Source organism: Cinclus cinclus, chromosome 7, assembly GCF_963662255.1.
Source record: "Cinclus cinclus chromosome 7, bCinCin1.1, whole genome shotgun sequence".
NCBI classification, from domain to species: Eukaryota; Metazoa; Chordata; class Aves; order Passeriformes; family Cinclidae; genus Cinclus; species Cinclus cinclus.
In genome coordinates this window covers 7,580,408-7,607,990 of record NC_085052.1, presented here as the reverse complement: position 1 = coordinate 7,607,990, position 27,583 = coordinate 7,580,408, and the positions used below count along the sequence as shown (strand labels likewise).

General features: G+C 39.9%; 1 protein-coding gene across 1 annotated transcript; it reads left to right on the top strand.

The window, feature by feature from the left end:
* TRUB1 (TruB pseudouridine synthase family member 1) lies at positions 1-27,180 on the top strand. The gene is made up of 8 exons (XM_062496535.1): positions 1-142; positions 1,813-1,905; positions 5,152-5,207; positions 18,247-18,328; positions 22,785-22,857; positions 24,056-24,201; positions 25,296-25,352; positions 26,738-27,180. The coding sequence occupies exons 1-8, from the start codon at positions 1-3 to the stop codon at positions 26,950-26,952; spliced, it is 864 nt and encodes a 287-aa protein (XP_062352519.1). The 3' UTR covers positions 26,953-27,180.
* The last annotated feature ends 403 nt before the right edge of the window (positions 27,181-27,583 follow it).

Here is a 27,583-nt window from a genome sequence, read left to right as displayed (position 1 = left end):
ATGGCGGGGGAGGCGGGCGGCGCCGCGCTGGGCCGCGCGGCCGACAAGCTCTTCTCGCTGAGCGGGCTCTTCGCCGTCCGCAAGCCCAAGGGATCCACCTCGGCCGCCGTGCTCAACCTGCTCAAGGAGAGGCTGCTGGCAGGTGAGCGGCGGCGGCCGGGCCGCCACATCCGGAGAGTCGGGGCCAGGCGTGCCCTGCCCGGCGCGGCTGTGGGATAGGGACTGGTGTGTGCGGTCCTTGAGGTGCGGGAGCTACAACTCCCGGCAGAACACTTCACCGCCTTGCTCAGCGCTCAGAAAGCCGGAGCGTCAGCGGGGTTTAGTTTATCTTTGTGGGTTTTTTGTTTGTTTGTTTGTTTTGGTAGTAGTTCATAGCCGTGGCATGGCCCACCTTGGAGAATGGAGCCATTCCTGGGTACCTGGCTCGCTGTGCCAGGGGAGGTTCAGGTTGGACATTAGAAGAATTTATTCACAGAAAGTGCCATTAGGCGGTGGGATGGGCGGAGCAGGGAGTTGTGTCCTTGGAGTCCTCTAAGTGGAGTGTCCCAGGCAGGCTCAGTGTTGGTCACGCTGCACGCTGGAATGTGAGACCACGTTCACCACAGGCCGCTTGTGGCAGGCACCTGTTGCCGCCCAAGGTGGAGCAGGACGTGAGCCCTGAGATTGGATGGGGATGAGATTTGCCCCCGCAGGCGAAGGCAGTCCTGCGGGGTGCAGTGCAGGGGGTGCCAGGCTGCTTGGAGAGCTGTGGGCAGGGTCCCAGGGACAGCGTGTGCCCATCTGCCAGAACGGGTGTCAGCAGCATCTCTGCAGCACAGCCCGGGCAGGATGTTCTGCTGCAGTCCCGCTGCCTTTTGCCATTAAAAACAACACGCCAAAGAAGTGAAGACCAGAGAGTTTGAGAGTCCTGGACGCGGTCTGCAGAAACTGCTCTTTCTGAGTACAGGGAAGTTCGGTGTGTCAGATACTGAGGAGAAAAAAAACTTGAGATCATTACAAAGGTGTGAGTGATGATGGCCTAGATTCTTTTTGTAATGGATATGGGGACTTGATCATTTAGTCTGGGCTTTTGGGCCCTTGCTGATGAAGTGAGAACATACTTTCAGACTAGTGAGGGCTTAGCCAGGTTTACTCTGTAGTGAACTGTAGTGTAGGCACACACCTTGTATGGAAGAATCTGGTTCCCTGAATGGAGAGGTGATAGATATGGAAAAGGGAAAATTAGATAGATACAGAATAATTAGACCTTTTGTCATATTTAACACTAATAAATAGAGGGTATCGGACTCTACAAAATTCCTGTAGTCATCAGCTGTATAGGAAGTTTGCTGAGTTGGGATACTGATGGCTTGAAAGCAGCAGTGAGCAAGTTTAGTCCACTGCAGAGTTTCTATGGGACTGTGAATATGTAAATAAACATATCCCAATATAAGGCAGTAAATACATCAAGAATTGGCTCAGATTATGTATCAGAAAATTTCTGTATAATAGATGTTTTGGGAACTCTGCTGCTGGTTCTTTCATGCTTTGTTATTTAAACTTCATAGGTTTGCTACCAGTACTGTCCAAAAATCTGTTTGTAACACTATGTGAGACTTCATCAAAATGTAAGTGAAAATACCTTGCAAATTCTTTGAGGTTGGGAGTAAATCTAAGTGAATCATTGGTCTCCTGCAGAACAGTAATTTCTACATAGCTAATTAATAGTTTAAATATTTGATTTTTATTTCCTTTAGCAGTCTGGAAATGTTTGCCATTTTCCCTACATTCTGAGGTTATTTTATAATGCTTCCTTTCATTTTCCATTTGCAGAAGCTGGTGTGCAAACAAACGGGAAGAAAAGAAATCAGGTGTTGAAAATTGGACATGGAGGAACTTTGGACAGTGCAGCCACAGGAGTTCTGGGTAATGAAAAACATAATTATAGTCATCAAAATGTGATTTCAGGAAACATTTTCATGCCTGCATGAAGTCAGGCAGAGGAAGAATTTGGGATACACATGGCAGGTTCTTCCACAGATTACTGTGGAAGAATGGTCTGGGTTAAATTTCCTATATACTTCTGCATATACTTCTACTTGCATGTATTCTTCCTTCCTGCCTTATCCCCCTTTCCAAATCCTGAAATAACTTCTGGGTTATTACATGTGGGAAAATACAAACTCTTATGTAATGAATTGTAAAGTACCTGTGAAATTGATGGCTTTTTGAACTTAAGATGGGGTTTTATAGTCATCATAATCTGTATGAATTATTTTGTCTCAAAGTAATGCTATTCTGGGATTTTGAAGGAGCCTTTAGGGCTGCTAATGCTTACCAAAAGAAAGATGTATTAGAACAATTCACCTGCTGCTTTTCTTGAAACTCAGCACAGAACAAGTTTTAGGTACCTGTCCTGTGTCACTTCATAACAAAGAGTTTTCAAAGATATTTTGTCTTTTAATTTTGATAGCAATCCATGTATTGAATTTTTTTGTTTTATCGAAGAACAGGATGTGTCTGTTGCTGGTGTTGAAACCTCAGCAGTGGGTGTGATAATTCCCACATCATGCTTTGTCACCTGCAGTTTTATTGATAAGTAACATCAAAATCAAAAGCTCAAATCATAACCTTGTAGCTCTCCTTGGCTTGGAGAAATAACAGCAGTATGTTTTTGCTGTTGAAAATAAACAGGTACAACTCTTGAGTATACACTTAAAGTAAGTGCTCTGAGTTTTGATGAGTGACTTCTCTCAGGAAGAATTCAGCTTCAAGGGAAGGTTGGTTGCTACAAGTGTTGCTAGATGTCTGTAGCTGGTAATTGTCACTTGTGAACATGGCAAAATGTGACATTCTTGGGTTAGAATGGAGCACTGCCTGGTTTGGTTCAGATTTGCTGTTCTCTGGGGCTGCTCACTAGACAATTCAGTGTGCATTTCTGAAGCACACATTTTTGTTTTACACAGGTGTTCCCTTTGAGCATGCCGCTTCTCATTGTGCAAAGTCAACAGCATTGATCCACAGGAAAAGCAAAATCACTCATGCTTTTTTAATTGCTTCTCCAGCTGTTGATACCCAGCAGTCTCCAAAGCCTGCCTCTATGGCATGACAGAAGGTATTTGGGCTTGATGTGCTTGGTATAGGTAGAGAAGCACATCACCTTAATTTGCTGTGGATGGATTGAAAAAAGGCATGGGATCTTTCATTCCACTGCCATATAAAACATACAGGGAAAAATCAATGGTAGCTAGATTGAAAGGGACAAAACTGGAGAGGAATGGGAAAGGGAATGTGCCCAGATTTCTTGTACGTTCAGGTAAGGTAATTAGGAGAGAGGGAAGACACAAGAGAAACAAGTTATTCAGAATATGTGTGCTGCTTCTCAGAATGGAGTGGTGGAGCAGGAAACTTTCCTTCCTTATGGACAGGACCATGATAGAAATACTAAATTTTCTGAAATGCTTTGTGATGTGTACTGCTGTCTCCCAGGTTTTGTACACTGCATGTCTGTAACTTGATTCCCTGGGAATTAATTGATAGAGGGTACTCCTTAATGTGCCAGGTGTACTGCCAATAACTGAGCAGTGCTCTTTATCAGAAAACATACTTCTATATTTTCTTTCTTACTGACAGCAAATATAGGTGAGGAAGGGCCTTGGAGGCAGTGGTCAGTGATCTATGATGTGTGACAGAAAGGCAAGGTCAAGTATTGGTAAATATCTTCTTTTGGTGTTATTCTTGGGCTGTTGTTCCAGCTTGTTGCTTCTTGCTGTATAATGGGAATTTTATTTGGCTTATTTTTATACGGCAGTAATGAATTACTCTTCCACAGTAGAAGAAATCATGAAAAAGTATGAAAAAGTAAAAATGCAGTTAAATCTTTTAAATTCATTGTAGTCTCTCAAGTGGGGTTTATGTGACTGTTCAATAACGCACATTCTCTATAAGCTGATGATTAATGGAGAAAATTGTTAGTATCTTGTTCACAAAAGCATTCAATGTCTCTTTAAAATTATTCTATTGAATCTCTTGACACTCTTCAGCAAATTTCAGCTCAGCTGTTGAAGTGTCAGTTATGTCATGTTGCAAGAAAAGTGCTTGGTTGTAAAGTCTTATCTGTGTGCTTATCTCCTTTTCTCAGCTTCTTGCAGCTTTTTGCTGTCAGGCAAATAACAGGAGCAGGTTGAACTGAAGGTACATGAAAGCACAACCACAAGGGCATGTGTGACTAAAAACCCTCAGGAATAAGAGGAGTAGTAATTGAGAACAAGGAGGAATCTAACAAATCTCAGAGCACAAAAATTGAGAAACATTAGAACACAATTTTATTTTTTTTCAAAGTACATTTTCAGTTTGATGTTTTCGATCCTGGCTTTTGATTAGCATGAAGCTGATTTCCTGAAAGATCCCTTAACTCCTCTAGTTTTAGTAAAATAAAGTACATAAGCTGTTACACATTCCATGAGTTGTACACAAAATTAATTCCCTTCTAAAATTTTCTTTGTATTGCTGTATGTGGAAAAAATCAATAGGAAAGCATTTTAAAGGAAAGCACCTTGTAAAAAGCTTTAAGGTAAAATATAAAATAAAACTCTCTTTCAGTCTCTTTCTTTTATGAAAAGCTGACTGCTGTTTTTTTTTTTTTTTGAATACTGGTGTTAAGATTGAAATAACAGTAATTTGTACAAGCACAGTAATAGGCAGTTGGACCTTTTGATTATTTTACTTTCTTCCTACAAGTCTGGTAAAGAATTCCATTATGCTGTCTTACTGTCGTGGCTGTTTTACTCTTGGTTTTAAAGGTTATCAACCTTTAAAAGGACTATTTGGTTACAATGAAGGGTTCATTCATTATTGGTGAGCCATAACTTTCATCAAACCAGAGGCAGTGTTAATTGCACTCTCCATTTCTTTGGTGATTAAAAGATAAATAAATACAGGAGTTGAATTTAAGTATTTTAACAATGGATGAAGATTATTTAGACTTTTTTTTCCTTTTACTAGTTCCATGTTGTTTGAACATCAGAGATGCTTTCTCAAAAGTGTTGACTCTATGCTAACAGAGCATGAAAGGCTGAGTTTCTGACTAGCATAATATTTAGTATTGAGTGGTGTTAAAAAAGGCAATTGCAGGGCTATTTTGAAGTAGCATTTCTTCTTCTGTCTTTGCAGTGGTTGGTATTGGAAAAGGAACAAAAATGCTGGGAACTATGTTGGCAGGTTCCAAGGTAAGGAATGCTAAATGCCTTGTATTAGTGGGGGGTTTTATTTGCTGGTTTTCTTTTCTCTGTCAGTGAAGAGCTGAACCAACGTACAGTTATGTCAGCTGTGCTGCATATTTAGCTCAGGTGTGTACTTCAGCTCCTTTTTAGTCAGAAGTGTGCTACTCAGACTTTGATGTCCAGACTGGTTATTTTAAAAATTTTGTTTGTTTCAGTTTTCTGTGAAATGTTAATAAATACCAAATCACTGTTTTACAGGAAGATTTCTATACTATTTAGTGTACTGAAAAAGAAAGAAAGAAAAACTAATTAAGATAGCACTGAAACTGATGTTTTGGGAATGTAGTTGTGGATTACAGTTCTATTTTGGTAGTTTTCCTTATGTGTAGACAACTTCATTGTTATTTAGCTTGGACTAACAGATGGTCTTTGTTTCTTTTCTGTCCTCTTTAATACTATGAGGACTTAAGAGGCACTTTTTGGATTTTAGAGTGTTTTGGATTGCATTGCTGCTGCTGTAGAGGGATGCTCTACAAATGCATCAATAGACACATGTGAGAAGCCAAAGGTAGCAAAATGGCTGCATGAGAGAATCCAGACTAGAGCCTTGACAGACAGAAATTTTGTTCACTGCTGGTTTTCATTATTTTTACTGTGTTAATCTTACTTTGGTGATCCCCACAGACTGCAGGTGTTACATACACAAAAAAGTGCGAGTACTCCCAAGAGTAATGTCCCAGTGTTGATTCCTTCCTCACAAGTCAAATTCTTTGGGTTTAGCCATTATTTTTACATGAGAAGTTCAGATAAGAGTAACAGATGTAGAAATCAATTAAGCCTTCTAAATTGCATCTTAAATGCAGAAAAAGTCAGTAATGCATTATATTTGCCATTTTTCCCATTCTCTACTAATCTGAACACTAGAGATCTTTTACAGCTGCTGACCTGATAGCTTAAAGGTAGAATGTGGTTGACAATCTTCAGTTCAACCCAGAGGCAAATAATTTGACAGAAAAGAAAGCCAGGTTAAAAGGACATAGCTGTAGAGTCTGATCCACAATTCACAGTAGGCAGTGCCAGTCTCTGCTCTGGCTGTAATGGGTTTGCATTTGGTTTATATGAGTGCATTTCAGAGGAGTCTGTGGTTTGAAGCATGCAGTAAACAGCTGGATTTACAGTGGAAATGTAAGCAGTTATCACCTGATACCTCCTTTGAAAGAACTTTAAAGTTAAAAGAAGTCATAGATTTACTTCAGCTAAATTAAGACGTCACAGTTAAATATGTAAATTGTTGATTTAAAAACACAAGCAATTGAATTAGCTCTTTAGCTGCGGTTCACAGTGGAAACAGCTGTGATGGTTCAAGTACTTTCAGCCTTTTTGGCAGAAGAGAGTATGCTCAGGTTCCTTGATGACTTCACTGTGAAGTCCTGTAGGCAATAACAGAGTTATTCAGCCAGACCTTGTTTCCAAATGGCTCACAGGGGCTTCGAGGTGCTCCTGAGGGGCAAGGGAGGGGAGAATGCACAGTGGGGGCAGCCTGATGAGCCACCCCAGGCAGGTCCATCCCTAGCCTGACATCCTTGAGGGCTGTGGGCGCTTGGTTCAGGGAGGCTAAGGTACATCTTGCCAGAGCTCAGCAGCTGTTCCTGTGTTCTCCTGTGGAGGAGAGTGTGAGGTACCTGACATCCCTGCTGGGTATTGAATCTGCAGCATTTATTTGGAACCTTTCCTGTCTCTGCCTTCCTGTTTTCTGTTTGTACTTCAGTAAATCAGGCATGCAATAATTTGGCTTTAGGAAGTTGAAGGATCTGTCACAGATGTCTGCCTGTTGGGTTTTTTTGACCACACTGACAATAGCATCTCATAATGTATCGAGATAAATTCATGACTAAAGAGGTTTGAGTATCTTTTTGCTTTCCACGCTATGTGCTTGAAATTTATACTCTTATTTGTTTTTCCACTATTTTGGATGCTGAAGTGTTTGTTGAAATGTGATGTTTTTCTTTTGTTCCTTTTGTTGTTATAAGGATTCAGAGGAGCTGTCTGACCCTCTCTGGCCAGGATTTACTGTTTGCTTCTAGGAATGCATCTTGTAAAGAAACAGTTCAGTCTATCACTGCTGGCAGCAGAACTATGTGGAGTGGCCAAAATGTATGGTACCACAGTAAACTCCATATGGTGACTCTGCCAGGAGTTGGACTGGCTCTGACATTTTCCCAAACATTGTGTGAAACTTTCCTGACTCTGTGTGGCAGCTCTGAGCATTATCCCTTGGTATGCAACTCACACACCTTCTGCAAGGAGTGTTACACTTGAGGTGTAACCTGAGTTATTAATTGGTTTGGCCTCTTTAGGAATAAACTCAAGACAAACAGAAATGTGTAGCCAAGGGCAGTACCTGCTTAGTGTTCCAGATTTCTCACTGAATTATTACTATTTGTCCAGAAATAAAAATATGTACAAGCTGGCAAAGCTTTTGTTTGTTTGCTTTTTGTTGTTTCATATGTTCCAAGTGAGGGAGAAGCTGAATGCTCTTGGATCTGGAATTTAAATACTAAGCATTTCATAAATGTTCTGTAGGAGAATCACTTTTTCTTCTTGTTCTGGGACTTGCACTTGGTCTTGTTTGGACTTTTTGCACTTCAGGATTTTTAAAGATTTTTTTAACCATGTTGGCAAAATAAATAGAGTAGAATGAGAAAATATTTCATGCTTCACCAGTAAAATTAACATACTGGGAATAGACCAATACTTATTGTGGTAAATGGTTTCTGAACAGTTCAGTCTTAGGTATGACTTTTCTGTCTCAACTACAATGTAGAAGTTTGTTTTTCTGGGGGGAAATGGTTTAGAAAATGGTAGCACAGTTTCCAGAGTGGTAGTCCTGTTTAAAACTTCTCATCTACAGGAATGTGCTGTTACATAGAAGCAATGAGGGAAATGATCCTGTGCTAATCAAAGGGGGGGGGGGGGCGGCGGGAAGAGCAGCACTAAGCAATGAAATTCTTCATTAATCTGATACTTTCCATTGGGAGGAGATGTCTCCCAACACATACAGCCTTTATGGATAAGTGAAATTTTCAGGCTTCAATTCTGTGCTTAATTTGCTTGTTTTTCAGTGGCACAGCACCTGGATTCAGCCTAAGAGAATTTTAGTCATGTTAGTGTGAATGAAGAACTTTGCCATCCATCAAACTGTCCATGCAACCACTGCTTCTCCATGTGTGGAAAGCTTGGGGTATATTGTTTTTTTCTGAGGATGCAACTTTTTGTCATGTTCCACATAAAAAATACCTCCCTAGGTGCTCAATGTGAAGGAAATTCCCGGAGTACTTTGTACTGGTGGCATGATCTTGGGCAATGAGTGGTTAAAATTTAATCTCAAAAGTTGTGGCTTCTCTAGAATGAAGCTATGCAAAAAGCCCCCAGACCTCTGGGTAATTTAAGACCCAAACTCCAAGTGTTCTCAAAGCCTAGAAAAGGAACAAGAGATTATGGGCAGAATGAAGATAACATCTGTGACCTTATATATGACAACTTTCATTTCATATAGTAGTTAAAATTTGTGTTCTTATGAAGCCTGGATAGAAAATGAGTGCTAGATTAGTGATTAGGTTTTAAATCTTGCCAGGCATACTTGTATGGTGTGAGAGAGGGCTTGTCTGAGCAGGAATTGGTTCAAATCACCTAGCAGAACTTCTGAGACTTGTAATTACTTTTTGCAGTGTGATTCTGGGACTAGAGTTTGTGTATTGCAAAATTGTTTCTCTGGAGGGGTGGCATCAGATCCTGCAGAACTGGATAGAAGGTGTCCATAAATGAGGTTATTTCTTTAACTCCTGTGATTATCTTATTGTCCTAAGAATAAAGTTTTTACTTACATCCCTTAACTTCTCAAACTCTAAGCTTTCTCCATTAATTCTTTTGGTTTTTGTTTATTTTTTATAATTAAGCCCTTTCCTTCCATCTTTTGGCAGGGAGTTGAGTGAATTAATAACACATTAGAAAGCACATCCAGTGGTTCTATAAGGAGCAAAACTAAAGAAGCTTTTACTTGTGACTTTCTTTACAGCTCATTAGACACCGAAGCCCCATGTGGACTTTTTGGTATCCAGTAATTCAGTGGGGCTCCCTCTGGACCCTTCTTAGTGGAATCTGCAATAGATTTATTTCCTCTATCTGTCTGTTTTCAGGAGGCTTATAAGAACTCGGCATCTCTGAGACCTCTATTCTTCTGCCAACATTTGTGTGTTTGCACATTGACATGCACACCATGATGGTGTAAGTGCTATTTCTTTTGAAATTCTAATTTTCATTTTAAATAGCCTCACTGTGCTGGTTTGTTGCTTTTTGTTTTCAATGTATTTCAGTGTTTGTGCTCCAGTTCATTTTTGAGTTGGAAGTGCAAGAAAATTGAGTTGACTTTCGAAGGATCCTCTTGGTGGTGTGTGCTCTTAAAAATTTCACTAGAGATCACCAGCTGAGCTCTGTCCTTCATTGTGCTTTCTTTTGGGGTTAGTGAAACCAAACCCACTTATTCATACAGTGCATAGGGATGTGTTCTGTTTTCTTTTTCAGATTCTGATATTTCTAACATTATCTTGGAAGGGCAGGATTTTTGGGTAGTGGTAACCATTTTATTACACTAATTGTGATGGTACAGAGGTGTTTGGATATGCAAGCCCTCTCTCAGATCTAAAATAGAAGCCATGGATTTTAAAACGAAGTATATTTCAGATTTGTTTAGAGCTTAGTAGAATATGTATCTTTTAGACAACTTCTTTAATAAAAAGTAGGTATCACTTTTGAGTGTGATGTATAAACAATTCTGTGTGGGCAAGCAGTTATGTACATAATACCCCAAGAGTGCTCCACAAAGATAGGCTATGTTTTCTTACCTGCTTTAATAAAATACATTAGGAAAACAGTTTTATCTCCTGAGTGGGGCAGAAAGGATTTGTTCACAATGGATAGCCAAGCTCCCAGGCACAAGGCAAGGAGGAGTGTTACTGCTTGCTTGATGATTCTTCAGATGCCACCTTGCTTGTGTTCATCTGCTTTTGCTTTCAAATTGTAGTATTAACAAATCCAACTGTATTTGTCTTGGAGGAATCCAAGTAAAAGTGGTTTGTTTACTTTTTAGCCTTTTCCCTCAGAAATTTTTCATCTGCAGCACCTTGTCATTTTTTGCTCTGTGGTTTATGCCACCTTCTCACACCTCTTTGTTCATGGCATCCTGTCCCAAATAACCAAGGGTCTGACAGAATTTCTTTTTGAAGTGAGATGGGAGAGGAAACAAAGTGCAAAATGTGGCCTGCCCATTCAAGGAAAATGGATTGTAGCTACACAGAATGTCACTACTTTGCCTTTGTTCAAGGCCAAAGAAATTATTGGTTCCTTACAAGGCAGGTAGAAGAGGGAAGAAGGAGATGATAAGGTGATCTTCTAGGGGAAGGAGAGCCTGGTAGATGATATGTTGTGGCACATGGAGGGGTTAATGTGAGATAACATCATAGTGTGCCTGAAATCCAATATCTCTATTGAGTCCATGGGTTTTTTTGAACCCAGTGGAATTAGAAATTTTAGTTCTCAGGCTTGTTTTGAAAGATGTTTTATGGATTTTCCTTGAGGAGCAGGACTGGCAGATTGGAGATGGAGTTATTGTTTTGTGAGAGATGTTAACCCATGGGCAGGTGGATATGTTTCAGCACATGTAGACTGGCTAGGTGTATTCTTCTTGACATTTACTGGTTGCTTAATTTCACCCATTTAGTTACCATTTTGAGGAAGTATATTACATTCCTGAAATACAGGTATAGAACAGAGAAGTCTTGACATTTCTGTTCCCTGGTATTTGTTACGTTATTGTGCAAACATCCAAGGAATACTTCCTCATATGTTTGTACAACACAGTGCAAAGATGTCTGTCAATGAAACTTGTCCTACTTAATGTTTGTAGCCTTTAACAGCAACATCTAGGAACTGCTATAATAGTTTGGTGGGGTTTTTTTAACCACTGCTGGCACCTGAGACTGTTTTTGCAGAACCAGAACTTTGTGCTATAACTCCATGAGCTCTCTAGAGCAGGGGAGATTGGTTCAGGGACCCATTGTTGTGTATGCAAACTTGGCACTGGTTTCTGTCCTGTGTGTTATTTTCCCTTATCGACAATGAATTTCTTGTTCTGCAAATGCCTCCATATATTAACTGGAGATCAGTGTCAGTTTGTGAAATCACATTGAAGACAATGTGATTGTCTTCCTTATTTTGTCAAAAGGAAAATGCTTACATAAAAGGAAGGCTGGGAAAATGTGTGAATAAAGTTGTTTTTGATTTGCTTTGAGAATGTGTAGAAGGTGTTAGCAAAACTTGGAGTGGTGTCTGTACAAAACAAGTTGCCCTGAGAGAATGCTAAGCCTGCATGGTGTGGGATGCAGGAATTGGGAAGGGCTAAAATGTTAGAGGGATGAAATGACCTTTACACACTTCAACATCTTTAATTACCCCTTACTGCAAAACATATGATACATTTTTTTAACCTGCTTTTTTTGGTAACAAATCATAGGAGAAAAGGCTGATTTTAATACCTTGTCTTTTCTGCCCTGTCTAATATCCTAAAACAAAGTTGAAGAAGTTGTTGAATACTATAGATGCATCCTGTGCTGCAATGTAAGCTGGCTTAACGTGCTGTGTAGTGCTCAAGACTGTTTTATGCTCACCCCAGAGGCCTAATCTATTAATAGCTCAGCTTCATGCTCTATTAATATTCACGCTCTTTTCTAAACTGTTGAAAATCTTCCGGAGACTGCACCTATTGTGCTGCTCTTTCCTCCCCAAATACTGAATATTTTAAGAGCATATTCTGGTGTGATTTTTCTGTTCTTCCATTCACAAAGTCAGTGCTGCTTTCTTCCATCTTGACTGTTCTATAATTGTGCATATGGCTGTGCTTCATGTACAGTTCTTGCTCGGATTCATTAATAAAATCAAGGCTTTTTTCTCATTCTTCATAAAAATTACAGAAAATAAGAAGGATGGTAACCAATTTAGATTATCTATTCTACACTGTTTTCCCTAGTGTTCTTTCTAGTAATTTGGAGATGCTCTTAGCACCACTTTTTAGAGTTTGCTGCATCTTGGCCTTAGCAATGCTTTTGAATTCATCCAAAGGCCTTCATGCATTGAATTTTTACCTGTGATTTTGTATGTAGCTATAAAGTCTTACCCTTCTGGAAGGACTGTCTTCTATTTCTGGACAGAGAATTATGCATTTCCTTGAAACTCTGTTTCCCGGATAGAATTTGGAGGTCATCTCTCTTTATTTTGTTTTATCTGTGATATGGGTACTAGAGGACAGAATGATGGAGCAGGTATTAAAGTTGAGGATGACATTTAAGAGCCAACCTGAGACATTTTGATGAGTGAGGGAGTTTTCCACACAGAGCAGTTGCCAGAAAGGTTTGCATAAAGAAACTGTGGGTTTCAAACAGCCACCTTTGCACATTCACCTGCATCCCTTCTTGCATGTTGTGAGCCTGCACTGTGTTTGTGGTCGATGTGTGGCCTGGTGCTGTCTCAGGTGATGCAGTGTTCCTGTTACTGTTGGCACTGTTCTCCCTTTTCCTCTGTTCCCTCTGACTCTGAAATTTAAATTTGATACAGTTTTTAGCTAACACCTTAAAGTTTCTCTGAGCTACTGGCAAAGTATCTTCTGTTGGGTTCCTGTTAGAGGGGGTTCTAGTCTTCCCTTCACATAAAATATAGTCATCCCACGATGTTTGAACTCTTTAAAATAAGCTGACATAAGAGATCAGAAAATCCTGTTAGTCCACAAAGTGAAGATCAGATAGTTCTTCAGCAGTGACAGTACAATTACAGCATGTAGCAGTAAATGCAGTTTAGTGCAAGCTTAGCACAAAGTCAGCTTTTTCTTTTAGGAGAATAAAAGGAATGGTAGAGAAGTTGTAAATGTTTATGTATATCAAAAGGTCATGTTTAGTGTTTGATAATTTTGAATTTGCTCTATTGTAAAACATGGAACTCCTCCCTCATCCTGCAGTCTTTATTTTGCCCTCTGTGCAACCTGCTTTTAAGAGATTAGGGCTCTGTGCTTTTAATATATTGGAATCTGCTTAGTGAGAGTGCTTTGTTTTGGAAAATAATTGAAACTATGGCAACCCTTGGGGTTTTTTCCCAGCTTATTTGTCTATCTCATGCACTTCTCCATTTTGGTGGATGATTAGCATACTGGAAACTAGTGGTAGCTGCTAATGTTGTACAAACAGCAAAATAAGTTCTGTAAATATTAAATCCAGAACTGGTTGTTTGTGCTTTAGAAATCATTGAACACAAACTGAATGTCATTACAAAACTGAGAGTTTAAGGCCTCTTCACTATCTCAGTGGCCTAAGTCTACAAATCTGTAAGTGCAGAGCAAATGGTTTTGGCACAGGAGCACTAATTCTGATCAGTGCTTGCCTGCTGTGTGCTCTCCCTGATTTCCATCAGGTTCTCTAGAGCACTTGTTTCGTTTGTTTATGTTCAAACTTGCTAGCCACACTCAGACATCAGTTTACATAAATTGAATTTCTTTTTCTCTTGAATATGACTTCTCTTTCCCAGCTTTCAATCTCTTGCACAGGGGACTGTAGCCTTAATTTATTTATTTTCCTTTTACACTTCTGTGTTCAGTTGCTGCTGTGATTAGAAAATGGGTCATCTTTGGATGAACTCTTATGAACTGCCTCTTCCAGAGAGTTTGCTTGCTTGGGAAATTCTTGTAGTGGGAGCCATCTTAAAATCTTCCTGACAGCTACTGGTGACCTTGTTTCGTAATGACTTGTGTTTCTGTCTAGCTCTTCTAAAGTGTTGCTTCTCCATGTATGAAAAAGCTTTTAAAACACGTTATAATTTAAGATTTCAAGTCTCTGGCTTCTTTCCAAATAAAACCTTGATGTCTCAACAGTTAAAACTGAGAAGCTCTGTTGCATGGTCTGTCTGGCATTTGCACTGATAAGTGGGGCAGACATGCCTGGCAGTCAGCCCAGGGGCTTCAGCTTCCTGGAGCCCCCCTGGGTGGGGTTGTGCAGCTGAAAGCTCTGCTGGCTGTGCAGCCCCTGAAATGTGAAGGGATTCTTCCTCCTCCTTGTCTTCCCCATTTGCTGGTTAAATATGAATGCTGATAAAGTCTTGCCTTTATTCTCTCTCTTTTTATGGATATTCTTTCCCTTTCTGTGTTAGTCTTAGGACTTCTCTGAAACTGGGTATGAAAATAAGAGAGTAGTTATAATTTAGCTTTTTAATTGAAAATATTATGATAACATATGGTTTATTATTTATGAGAATGTTGACTGTACCCTGTGACTAAAACAAAATTCCTCTTCCCAAGATATGTGAGATTTATTAGAGGTTTGTAATTTGTTTCTTATAGATTCCTGTAATCATGTTTTTTATCCAGTGCTGGCTTTATATGGCATGTTTCTTTCTGGTTGTGGGTATGGTGCACATGTATGACCACCCAAGCATTTTGCTGTGTGTCTGGTCTTGTTGGGGTTGCATCCAGCACATCCCCCAGTCTGTGTGACAGAGTTTGTGCATTATCATTGACAGAGTGCAGTGGATTGTCACTGTAAAGTATCTTAAGGCTGTCTTCTCACTGCTGTGAGCAGTGGAGCTGCTTATACTCAAGGGCTTCTGGTCACTTCTCTGCCTTTTGTTCCACTTGCCATAATGGTTTTATGTTTTTCAAGAAAATGGTTTTCTGACCGGCTGAGAGACACAGCCATTCCCTAATTCAGGATAGTTTTGGGAAGGTCTGTTTCTCCTCAGGTTACTGTTGTACAGTTACGATGCTCTGCTTTGGGACCATTTGGGACCACCATTCTGTGTTGGAATTAATGCACAATGCTGCAGCACTTGACAGTTGTGACTGGGAGCACTGGATCAGAGCTTTTAAGGTGCTGCACTTGCATGTTGTGCAATCCCATAGGGAGGTTGAGGTGCTGCTTTTAATCTTTAAATGATTTGGGTCCTGGTCTCTTGAGATGAGTAGATGGATTGCAAGGATGTAGGAGCTGTTGACTGGCTGGGTGTTCTCTGAGGAGCTGCAGTATAGGGATGCTTTCTGTCACAGTCTGCACTTGTCAGGCTTTGCCACTGCCTGCAACACCTACTACCTTGCTTTTTTTGTTTCGGGCTGAGTGGGTTGAAGGCAGAATGTTGTGAGCAGTTGCTGTCTGTGTTCCTGCAGTGATTTGTAATTTGAGAGTACGGGGAGAATGCCCCTAGATGTGTTTTGTAAAACTGGAAGAAATAAATGATTGCCAACACAGGTGAGAAAAGGTCACTGAGCACTTATTAAATTACTCAGAATCCATTGGGTGCTTCTGAGGGCAATGTGAGTGAGACTCTGAAGAGTGTTAATGCTGAATTTTGACACAAATAATTCTGGGCTCTCATATTATCTTCTACAACCTCCAGGTTCTGCACCCTACCAAAGGGGAAGAAGTAAACCTTATCCAGTGGCAAGTAAGAATTATGATATATAATTGTAGATAGCCAAGGGCACTCCAGAGACTGATCATAAACCGACTGCAATTGTTAATTTCTTGACCTTATAGCCTTCTTTGTGGATTATTACATTGCTGGCTTGAGTATTTTGTGACTGTTTTAGTGCCCCTGTAAGGAATTTGTGACTAACGTTTAAGGATCTTCTTTTTACAAGCTGCAAACCCTTTTGCTCTTTTTGCAGAAATTAAAAGGGGAAATACTGAGATTTGGATTGTGCAGTTTGTGCAGTTTGTGTTTACATGTTAACAGATGAGACAATTATCTCTCTATTGCTGGCAGGTCAAATACAACATGTTATTGTAACAGACAGCCTAAAGCAAGATAACCAAAACCAGAATTAAAGGAAAGGAAGTAATTTAAACTGTAGTGCTTACGAGTATTTGGTTTTGAAACATCAGAAAACAGACCGTGAGCTTTCAGATTTTCAGATTTAGAATTTTACTGAAATGCTAAGATCATTCATCATGCTTAGGGTAATGATGATCTGCTCACATGTTTTTATTAATCTTTAGGATAGGTGCTGAATAGTGTCTTTCTGGCAATGCTATTAAATGTTCAGAACCAGATCATTAAATGTCTCAGAAAGCAGTTAATTTTATGGCCCTAAGAACTAATATAGTAGTAAAAAGTAATACACCTGAAAGTTAATTTAAATATTTGTTGTGGAGCAACATTCATCCATTCTTTCTTTCATATCTTTTTCATGCATTCCACAAGTGTGCAAGCTCGAAGAATTTTATTTTAAAATACCTAATTTTGCAGAGTTTTCAGACATCTGCAATATTAGGAAAAATGTAGTCCTGTTGTGGTATTGTGGTTGAACCTGACAGTCAGCTAAAACACCAGACAGCTGTTTGCTCACTTCTAGGAGTGGGATGGGGACAGAATCAGAAAAAAGATAGAAGTTATGGGTTATAGTAAAGGCAGTTTAATAAGTATAATGGAAACACCTGTGTTATCAATACTGTTTTCAGTATTAATGTGAGGCGTAGTCTCATACCAGCTACTATGAAGAAAATTCTCTGTATTCCCAGCCCTACCCAGCACATGAAGTAAGCAAATAATGCAGTTATTTTTATGTTAAAGTCTGCATTCTGCTGCCTTTTGTCTGACTATTTCTGCTGCTTCCATTTTGCGGCAGTTGCTTGAAGAAATACATTGAAGTGGCAGGTTGTCACATGGAACAAAATCAAGGCATGTCTTTCTAGTCCGGTGGTGTGGGTGTGATTTATATGCCTACACTGTTATTATTTGAGCTTGTTTGTACTTTGCAAGTACATGAAGCAGGATGCATTGCATCTCAGAGTAAAATGTTAGTGCTTATGCCTATTTGGATGTGTTCCAGTAGAGTTTGGTCAGCCAGCTTCTAAAAGGTGCATCCTCAGATTTGTATTAGTTCAGCTGGGAGTAAGTTCACTGGAACCTTATTGGGAGGTAGTGGAACACTTGGATTTTTCTCTCCCAGGCTTTATTTGAAGGCCTCTGGACTTACCATAGGGAAGCTGAGGGGACTGGACTAGAATAGGCAATGGGTCAAACCACTGATGTAATAATACCTGATGGTGTCCCTGAGCTTGACTCAGACTCATGTTACAGAGTGAGCTTGGTGTGTTGACAGCCTTGTGACAAGTCATGGAGCAGCTGGTGCAAGGAAGCCTCTGTCAGCTTCAGCAGGTTGTGCTGTATGCCCAGAGCATGGCAGTTCTTAGGGTGAAAATGTGGTAAAGGAGGGCATCAGGTGAAATGCTGTAAGGACAAGAGCTACTGTCCTGGGGTCAAGTGAATTCATTCTTGCAAACTGCAGACATATATACTGAATAATTTTTTAGAGAAGAACCCTGAAACAAATGTTCAGAGAACTCACAGTGAGCAGAGATATTACTCCATGACCTTGAACTCCTTGTGCTGGTTTCAAGGTCCTTACCAGACCCCAGGAATTCAAAACTGCAGCTTCAGGCTACTGCACATCCCTGCATTTTATGGCAGGACCGTTGTAATGCTTTGTCTTGGCAGTGGGTGTTTTGCTTTCACAAGTAAAGATCTTTGTGTCTTTTTTTTTTCTATGTGCAAAGGAACAGAAAAATTGTCTGTGAAAGATACTATTCTCTGCCTTGCTTCAACTGTGACATATGACACCCCACAGAGACTTTGATGTTACTACCCTATTATTTTCTTTATGGTATTGATGTATTTATAGTAAAAATAAGATTCCATATTGCTTCTTCCTTGGGTTTCCAAAACCAAAATCACAGGCACATGTAATACAGGATTTACTGTTTGTTTGATTCTGTGTTTTTTCATCTTGACTTTTGCTTACCCAGAGTTGCTGGATTGACCACTTAGGCAGTATTCTTCCTGTTCTGATTTGAAGTAATTGGTAGTTGCAGTCTTTACCTTAAAAAAATAAGAAACAAAAAATCTAAGAAACAACCTTGGAAGACCTGACTTCCTAATCTCTGTTATTCCTTCCCAGAAGTACACTGCCATTGGAATGCTGGGCAAGGCTACTGATACATTAGATGCTACAGGAAAAGTAACTGAAGAAAAACCTTATGGTAAGCATAAATGTATCTATACACTTGATGTAATTTGAGGGCATAAGTGGTCTCTGTCATAGGAAAGCGGAAGAGATGTTTGGGACTCTGAATTAAGTTAAAATGTGAAATTAAACTAAGATTATTTCATCTTCAACTTCAGTGCTCGTATAATTCAAACCAGCTTCATGCAATTATGTCCAACGCAAGTGTTCATTTCTGCTGGAAAAAAAAACAAACCAGGCATTAGATTAGGAGGGAGGAAATAGAATTGGGCAGGACTGTGTAATTTTAAATCTTTGACAGGCTGACAGATGACGTTCTGTGTCCAGTAACATTTTCCTCTCTCAGAGTGTAGTCCCTGGAGTCCTCTCTTAATAAAACCCTTTAAGGCCAGTGGAGGAATAAAGTACTTGGATCTTCCCTCCAGGACACCACTTCACCTACAGACTGCTTAACATTTAATGAGGATGGCATGGACTACATTCTACATATGGCTGTCTTCCAGATCTTGGTCTTGCTTGCATCTTTAATAAATGAAATTTTCTGACAGAGCATAGTGCAAGGGTTTAAGGCTTCAGAACTCATCATGACTGTGGCTTTGCTGGGCATCTTAGAAACAGTGTAGTAACACAGTAAATGTATTTGCTATTAGTTCTTTCACAACCTTGGGGAAAAGAAATTTTAAAATAATAGGTAACCAGTTGCTTAGCAACTCTACAGGTCTGACATTCTTTGTACCTGGTAATAGGTACATGAGGTAAATAATCTTTTTTTAATGGCATGGTGGAAAAGATAGCCAGGATTTCACTTCTCACTCCCAATCTCCTTTCTTTTGCAGTTTTCTTTTTCTCATGAGGCAGGCAATAATGAGTTTCTTGTCCACATTCTAAATAGTATTATTTACTAGGCAATGTTGTTCAGAGATGCTGGATCATTTATTTATGCTTCAGGATCAAATTCTAAGTCTCTAACCTGCTGGAGGCCTGGACTTCCACATGGTGTTAAAGTTGCCAATACTTCATGATGGTTGAATGAGGTGATGATTCACTTCCTTGGTATTTATCTCTACCTCTCAAAGTGGAATTTTGTGGTTATACTGTGCTAAGAAGTATTCAGAGATCCTTGCTCACATATAAGCTGTGAAATACCATTTCAGATGCAACTTCCATGGTCAGTTAATTACAAAAAAAACAAACAAAACAAAAACGCTTTTGAAACACTAGTTTTGCTTTTTTCATTTTGTATTGTTTACTGCAGACAGAATGTACAGTATTGTTTTTATGTGGGTTTCTCTCCCTGGCAGCTCCTGCTACAGCAGTTCTCACCTCTGTACCACCTCTCTTATGGTGGTTTACCTTTCTGTTAAACTGTGTGCTTGGAGAACTGATTTGGCTTAAAACCCCCCCCTTTTTTTAGTTGCTTTTCATTTGAAACTGAGATCAGTTACATGATCCAGATCATCTTGTGGTCTCATGAAGAGCAGCATTGGCATTGCAGGGGCAGTGCAGTTTGGGGTGCAGTTTTCTTTTGCCAAAACTGACAGCTGAAAGAAATGCTCATGACATCGTTCTCAGTTCTTTCCATGTTGGTGCAGATCAATCAGATGTGATTTTTTCAGGAAGAAAGGAGCATGGATACTCCTTTTTTGCTCTCCATGGTACCTGCATGCTTTGTATTTCTCATCTTCTCCAGTGTCTTCTCCAAAACAACTTGGTTTTCTGCAGGATCCTCTCTTTGGCCCACCATCCCTAATTTCTGGCCCTAATAGATACTTCAGGAAAAGGCAAACTAGATGTTTAAGTTGAATTTCACTTTTGACACCTACAAGAATCCTTGGAGAAGCAGAGTGAGGGAATATAAATCCTGCAGTGCCAACAGCATCCAGGCTTAGGCCTTAGTGCAGAAAAAGGACACTAAACCAGTTTGCAAGATGTATAAAACTCCTATTGAGTGACTTCATTGGAACACAAGAGGAAAGTGCCTGCAGAAAGTTGCCAGCTATATTGACTGTAAGAAAGTGTTACACTTTAGTCCTCAAAGTGTCCCCAGACAGCAGCTTAGGAAGGAAACTACAGTTAGTCATGATGTCAGGATGTACTGAAGAGAGCTCCTTGCTTTTAATCCCCTCTGAACTTCTTGTAGCTTTTTGTTTCTTATCAGGCAACGAGTTTATATTTCCACGTGAAATTAGGTTATGGTTTCCTACTGGTGCCAGGCTGTCAGATGCTGACTTTGGAAGCAAGTAGCATTTAGTATTCCATTACTGCTTCTTTTGAGCACATTATGTTAGGAGCCTTTTTTTAATATTTTTAACTGTGTACAGGAATGTACATTCTGAAGCCCACTTCCTCCTGGCTGCCTACAGGCTATATCCAGACATGGAGAACAAAATTAATGAGACTCTTCTCAGGTCTCTGATGATTATGCTGAAATATATGTTTAATAGAGCTACCTGAATAATTTGGCAAGTTAAGTCCTTTCAGGATTCTGCTTCTCTGTTTTCAAATAATTTGTGCTGGGTCAAACTGAATTGAACTGATTTGCTGAAATTCTGGTACATTGTCACGGATAATTCTTATGATCTCTCTTGGAGTAGTTCGTTAACAAGCACAGGGCAGAATCACCCTTCAGTGAAGATTTTTTGAGGTTGTGGCACAATTGCAGCTTTTGGTTTGGTAACTTAATTTTCCTTCCTTTGTAGCAGGAAAATCAGTCAGTAGTCACCAGTGCTCAAAAGCAAATCAGATCTTAGCAAATGTGAAGTGCTGTAAATATTTACTGTGATAACACACAACACAACGCTTGTTTGTTAATGACTTAATGCATCATTCTTCACGTGGGGATTTCTTTTTCTCCTGAGACAGAGGTTGCCTGTATCATGAGTGACTTCCTCAGAGGCCACATGTGACCTCTCAGTCAAGGGAATATGAGATCAGAGCCAGAGCTGAACTCAGGTGTCTCATTAAATGCCCTGGCCACAAATGCAGTTCATGGGATGAAGATTTGAAAGAGAACTCCAGGGGGCACTTTTGCTTAGGTCTTAAATACTGACTTTTAACCTGAAGCATCCTGGGGTTCACAAGAAGGCTGACAGGATCACTGTCATGGAGCCCGGGTCATGCTGACTTTCTACCATGTAGTATTGTTGTGATGTGTTGCTAAATAGAAACAAGATTGAAATAACCATGTAAGAAACTTCAGAAGATTTATAATTACTGTAGAGTTGATTTTGTTGTTCCTAGCCTGTATTCTGGTGTAAATCAGTCTTTCTCAGCATCTCAATTTTGTGCCTTGCAACCTTGCTGTTAATAACCCATCTTGGGGCAGCTGCTTGGGCCTAGGGACAGCATCTGAGCATCTGACAGCATCAGCATCAGCTCATGAGGCTGCAAAGTGTGCTTTATGGAAGTGAGGAACCACAGGATCATCTCCTAGAGCTGCTGCAAAAAGAAATCTCATCTTTTTTACTTACAGCGTGAAGTACATCTGGCTTTTAAGGTTTGCATGTAAAGATCTGTTTCAAAATACAACAAAGGCTTGATAAATATGTTTGATTGATTTATGTTCCAGAATGCTGTTGACATAGCAGGGATGACACTAATTAAATATAACTTATGAGGAAACAGGGCCAGTCAAACCCTAGACATTAGAAATGCACTGAAGTGCATTGTGATTGCAGATCTTATGTTGGCACTCTCTAAACAAATAAGGGATGAATGTGATCTCTGTTGAATTGAGCTTCAGAAGACCAGTGCAATCAGCTACTTAGGTTATAGCCTTCCAATAAAAGTGGGACAGATGTCTTATGTATACTCTTAAATGAAAGTACGTTGCCTAAACCAGCTGTCTTTCTTTTACAGAATTTTGTTAGTAAAATTGCCTTACTTAATATATAACTATACCCCAGAGTACATTTGCAGGTTAGTTGTTTGACAGGGAAATTTTTATGTGTTGTTTCAGACAAAGTCTTTTTCTACACCAGTGGTTTTGTTCTCTAATAATAAAAAAAAAAAGTAATCTCTAATAATACAACAAAATAAGTTGTATTTTTCCCTGCAGTTAGGTTCTCTTAGAGAGAAATTCCCAGGGTTTGATGAGCATTTAATTCTTTTTGGTGCTTTTTAAAAATATAAGAATAGTCCAAATGTTGTAGCTTTTATGTAGTTTCCAAGAAAGATGAATTTGCAGCCTCAAGAGAGGGGAGTTACAAAAGAAAACATTAAGGAGAATTTCTGCCCTTCTGAAAGTATCCAGATTGTCCTGATCACCTTGGACATTTTGTTCCACTCCTTTTATGATGATTCACATTCCTGCATGCAATCTGTTTTTTATCTCTTTTCTTTGGTGTTTTTCACCCCCATCTAAATTCAGAAGAGAGGGAACTCTTACTTGTATCTGTGTGCAGAATGTGATTGATACCATTAGTGCCATGTGAATAATCAATACTAACATACTGACTGTTATCTTTCCACAGACCAGGTAACAAAAGGAGATCTTGAAAATGTTCTGCAGAAGTTCACAGGGGACATCATGCAAGTTCCCCCACTGTAAGTTCCATAATATTCAGACACTCTTGACAGTTATGTTCAGCTGTCAGGACTTGCCAACAGAAGTCAGTTTTCTCAGAAGTATTAAGACACGTTTTGACAAGAGGATAGAGGCTGAACAGTCAGGAGTGTAACATTTGCAAGTGCAGGTCATGCCCAACTGAAGATCCAGCACCATTGGTGACCTGGAGTCTGTGGGTGTTTTGGGTAAATGTAAAATAGCAAAAGTTTTAAACAGCTTTGTAGGACTTGCCTTCTGTCTTCCCGTCTTACTGACGTACCTGTGGAAGTGCCTTAAATGACTTTGAATTAGTTTTGTGAAAACATAAAGAGTATGAATGAGTGATTGATGACTGAGCTTCAGTAGCTTAGCAAATTTCTTCTGGTCAAGTGAGCCATAGTGGCTGGCAGTGTGCGTGACTTGGCTTGTGACAGATGGCTTTTGTGGTGGTTTAAGCTAACCTGCTTTCCTTTGCATTTGCCATGTGTCACTTACTGTGGTTCTTGAGTGAGCACTGTAATGCTCACAGCAATGCCCACGTGTTCTGCTTCATGTGACCTGTTTGCAATTGCCCTCTAATATTGTGAGCAAGATCCTTTTGGATTTTTCTGTGGTCGACTTTCTGTTGTAACCAAAGCTGGAGCTTTGGATAAAGGTTCGTGTAATCAGTGAAGTCAAGTCCTGTCATTCTCTAATGGTTCCCTAAGCATCCTAGAACGTGGCAGCTGCTGTTCAGGAAAGGCCCTGGTGTGGGACAAGGAAAGGTGCAGTGTAGAATTACAGGAGTTGCTGGAGTGGCTCCCAATGCTCAGCTCAACATAACACTGCAACAGAGGATGCCCTGCTGACCTTTGAGACACAGGATGTTAGAGGCAACTGCAAGTGTTGGTAACCGTTATAGAAACCCTTTTATTTCATAAACTGCAAAGTGAGTAATAAAATGGTTTTAAAGACCTACAGAAAGAGAGAAATACAGGGCTATCTCTTGTTTTCTGGTTTATGCAGCTACTGGTAAATGGGATGATTCTGTGTCAAAGAGATTTCAGCTGCACTTGCTGGGTTTTTGTGGGTTTCTGTGAGTACTTGGAGGGTAGTAAAATGTGTGCTACCCTAGTACAGTATTACCAGGATCTGGAGAATGGGAAGCCTGTTCTCTTACAACTGTGTGACATGCATTTTCATGCTCTGTCTGATCAGCTATTCTGCTTTGAAGAAGAATGGAGAAAGGCTTTCAACTCTGATGAAGAGAGGGGAAGCAGTGGAAGCAAAGCCTGCGCGGCCAGTGAGAGTGTACAGCCTTTCTCTCCAGCAGTTCCAGCCACCACTGTTCACGCTGGGTAAAGGTCAAAGATTATTACATAGAGCAGTGCTCCCAGCTTGTTAATGTTTATTTACACTCAGAATGGGACTAAGAGAGTGAAATGGGTTTCATTTCACTCAGCTACTTATTTTGGTGTGAGCCCATGTGCGGAGACTGTCACTTTGTATTAAAAGCTCCGTATTTTGGTTTTAAGTTAAGCTGATTATATCTAATCCCTCAGTAAGGGAAAATTCTGAGAGACTGGTCAGGGGATTATTTGCATCTGTCCATGATTTTGCAGCCTCCTCAGGTCTGCTTACTTCACTTTGCCGTTCTTTCACACAGATGCCCAGACCTGCTGGCATCTCTCCCAGGACCAGTTTCAGTTACTGTCAGACCCCTTTCTTGTTGAGGGGGCAGGATCTTATCCTTCTTTCTTTCATTCATCAAGAAACTTGGGTAGTACACTAAGAAGCATCTTAATAAATAAACCAAAAAAAGACTCTTGTAAATGTTTAATGCTGCTGTAAGGTCAAGATAATGCCTTGCATTGATCTGTCTGCCCAGTTGATCCCCAGTCCTGTGATCGACCGGATGTTTTATGGTGAGCAGGTATGAGTGACAGAACTCTGTGCTGTGTGACTTCAGCCTTTATTGTGTGGTTGGATGACAAGTAGCTAATCACTGGCAGAGGTGGAAGGGAAGGGCTGAGAGAGCAGGGAAAGTTAAAGGTGAATTTTAAAATTTTAATGGAGCTGCCTGTCTGCAGTATCTGAAAAGCACTGATAGTCAGTTTAGGCTATACTTGAAACAACTTGCTTTCATCATTAGAAATATGAATCAACCTGAAAGGCTTAAAATTAGTAGGACTGAAGCATTTCTTGACATACCATAGCAGGTACTTGAATTCTGGTGAGTTAGTACAGTTGCCATTTTATTTGCTTTCCCTCCTGTCTAGCTTAGCAGTTTCACCCTCACATATGTTACAGGATGAATAATTGATGTTGCATCCTATAAATATTTTATCACTGGGTTGTTTGCTTAGCACATTTTTACATTTATGTGGGGGCATGTCTTCTATGTAAAGTAGATTTCACATGGCACTGGCAATTTACCGTGTCGCTTTTAACATTCCAGATGTTGAATGTGGTGGTGGCTTTTATGTCAGGAGCCTGGTCAATGACATTGGCAAAGGTAGGCATGGAAAAAAAACCCATGACAATGTAAGGAACAAGTGTGTGTTGGTGGAAAAATGTTGTCATTCTGTATATCTCAAGTAACTAGACCTGTGTGTTATTTTGCAGAATTGTAGTGCTATCACTTGTTTTTATATACTCAGGTAATTTCCTTGGGGGCATGGGGAAGTGATGGCTAAATAATTGCCAGGGACCTTGGGGGCAGGTGATAAAAATGGAGCAAGCAATAGCACTGAGCAAGATAATGCAAGGCAAGGGGGAGGGGGATTCCCCCCCCCCCCCCCCTCTTTCTAGTGTTAAAGTTAACTCAGATTAAGGATGAGAAGAAGAAAGATACTGTCTTTTTAAACATTATTCATCACATTTTGAAAACAGATTGCACAGAACATTACCATGCACATAATAAACCCTATCTGCTGGAAAGACTTCCACACTGGTGATGGCTTTTCGAGTGTTTTCTTTCTCCTCTGCCTGAACTGTGAATAGTTTTGCTTTCCCACAGGGATATTTGTCTTGTGCTTTTTTATCTATAAAACTGCATGATGGAGAATAGATAATCCATTTCAAACTTTTTTTTTAAATGATACATTTGCAAGAAGGCAAGTAAGGTGGGATAACCCTATGAATTTCAATGTTGTTATTTGTGCTTAGGCAAGTCCAAGTTTCTCTTACTGCCTTCTGGGCTTACTGGCTTATGTTTAGCCCTTTAATGACAAATCAAGATAAAGTCTGTCCATGGCTGGCTTCTTTTCAACAATTGAAAATGAAATAAAAACCTTCCTGCATCAGAAAGGATGGAATAGAATATTTTAGTGTACCCATGTGCTTACAAGTCAGTGCTTGTTGCTGTTATGTTTTGTAGCTTCTTTATTATAGGTAATTATGTCTTGCTGGTATTTCTTGAACGTAGGAGAGCATTTGTGTGTATTTTTTATTTTTCCTTATCTTAGTTTCTATTATCCTGATAGGCAGCACAGGATAAAAATGTTAAAATACCTCTTGAAGGCAAGAAGTGCTAAGGCTTCAAAATGTGTGGAAAAATAGTTCACGGTCACTTGAGAATGCAGAATGTTCTGCTTACCTCTTTTGACATTATTTCCTCACTTTTCATTCTGATCTAAATCTGGGAAAATTCTTGACAGCTTTCTGTCAGATTCTGAGCTCTTTACTACACTGGACAGCTATTGAAATCAAAGGACTTCCTTGGGTCAAATTTAAGAAGATACAAACGAGCGCTAAATCTTCATGACCTTCCTTGTCAAACAAAGCAGAATAATGTAAAAGGCTACATACAAAAGTACATTTTAAGTGATCTGGAAGTGCTTACTCTTTCAAGGTGTATCCGTGTACTTTGTCCAATCCCTCTTTCCTCATTTGCTCCAGAGCTTTCCACCTGTGCCACCGTGCAGGAGCTGACCCGCACCAAGCAGGGGCCATTCACGCTGGAGGAGCACGCCCTGCAGGAAGACAAGTGGACAATTGATGAAATTGCTCAGTCCTTGGAGCACTGCACAGCCCTGTTCCTGGGAGAGCCAGCTCAGAAAAAATTGAAGACAGAGCATCCTGGTGAAACTGCTGTGATCTGTGGGGATAAGTGATAAGTTGGGTCAAGGAAAAAGACTGAATGATTGAGATGTTTCAAGATTGGATTGGGATTGTCTCGCCTCCTGTGTAAATCTACAAGTCTCTACTGGGAAGGTGACAAACTGCAAAACAAGAGAAATGGTTCTTTTGTTTCCTGGGGTTAGAATGTGCACTGAAAATATCCACTGCTGACTGTTTCTTGATTGTTTATTTTCCTTCTTGCACACTGTAACTGATGCCAAATTTTTATAGACTATTAAAGAACTTTCAGGATGCAAAATGGCTGCTGTTGCAAATTCATCAATTAAAAAATTATATACAATAATGTCTGATAAATGCACTCCAAAATTTTTTTTTTCTTTGCAGCTGGTAATCAAATCCTGAAATACTATGGTGACAAGTCTGTCATAGCTTAAGCACCCAAGAATGTGGTGTGGCAATTTGCTTTCACGAAAACAGTTTCAAGAGATATCCATTTTACCATAGTTTTTCCTATGCAGATTGTTCTCCTGTCAAATGTTCCTGGAATTCAGTATATGAAGCTGCTATTATTTTAAGTCTGAAATATCAGCCTAAGGGAATAGTTTTAAGTATAAACAATCCCTGAAGATGATTGGTTTGTGCCTGGATCTTACAAAAAAGTGG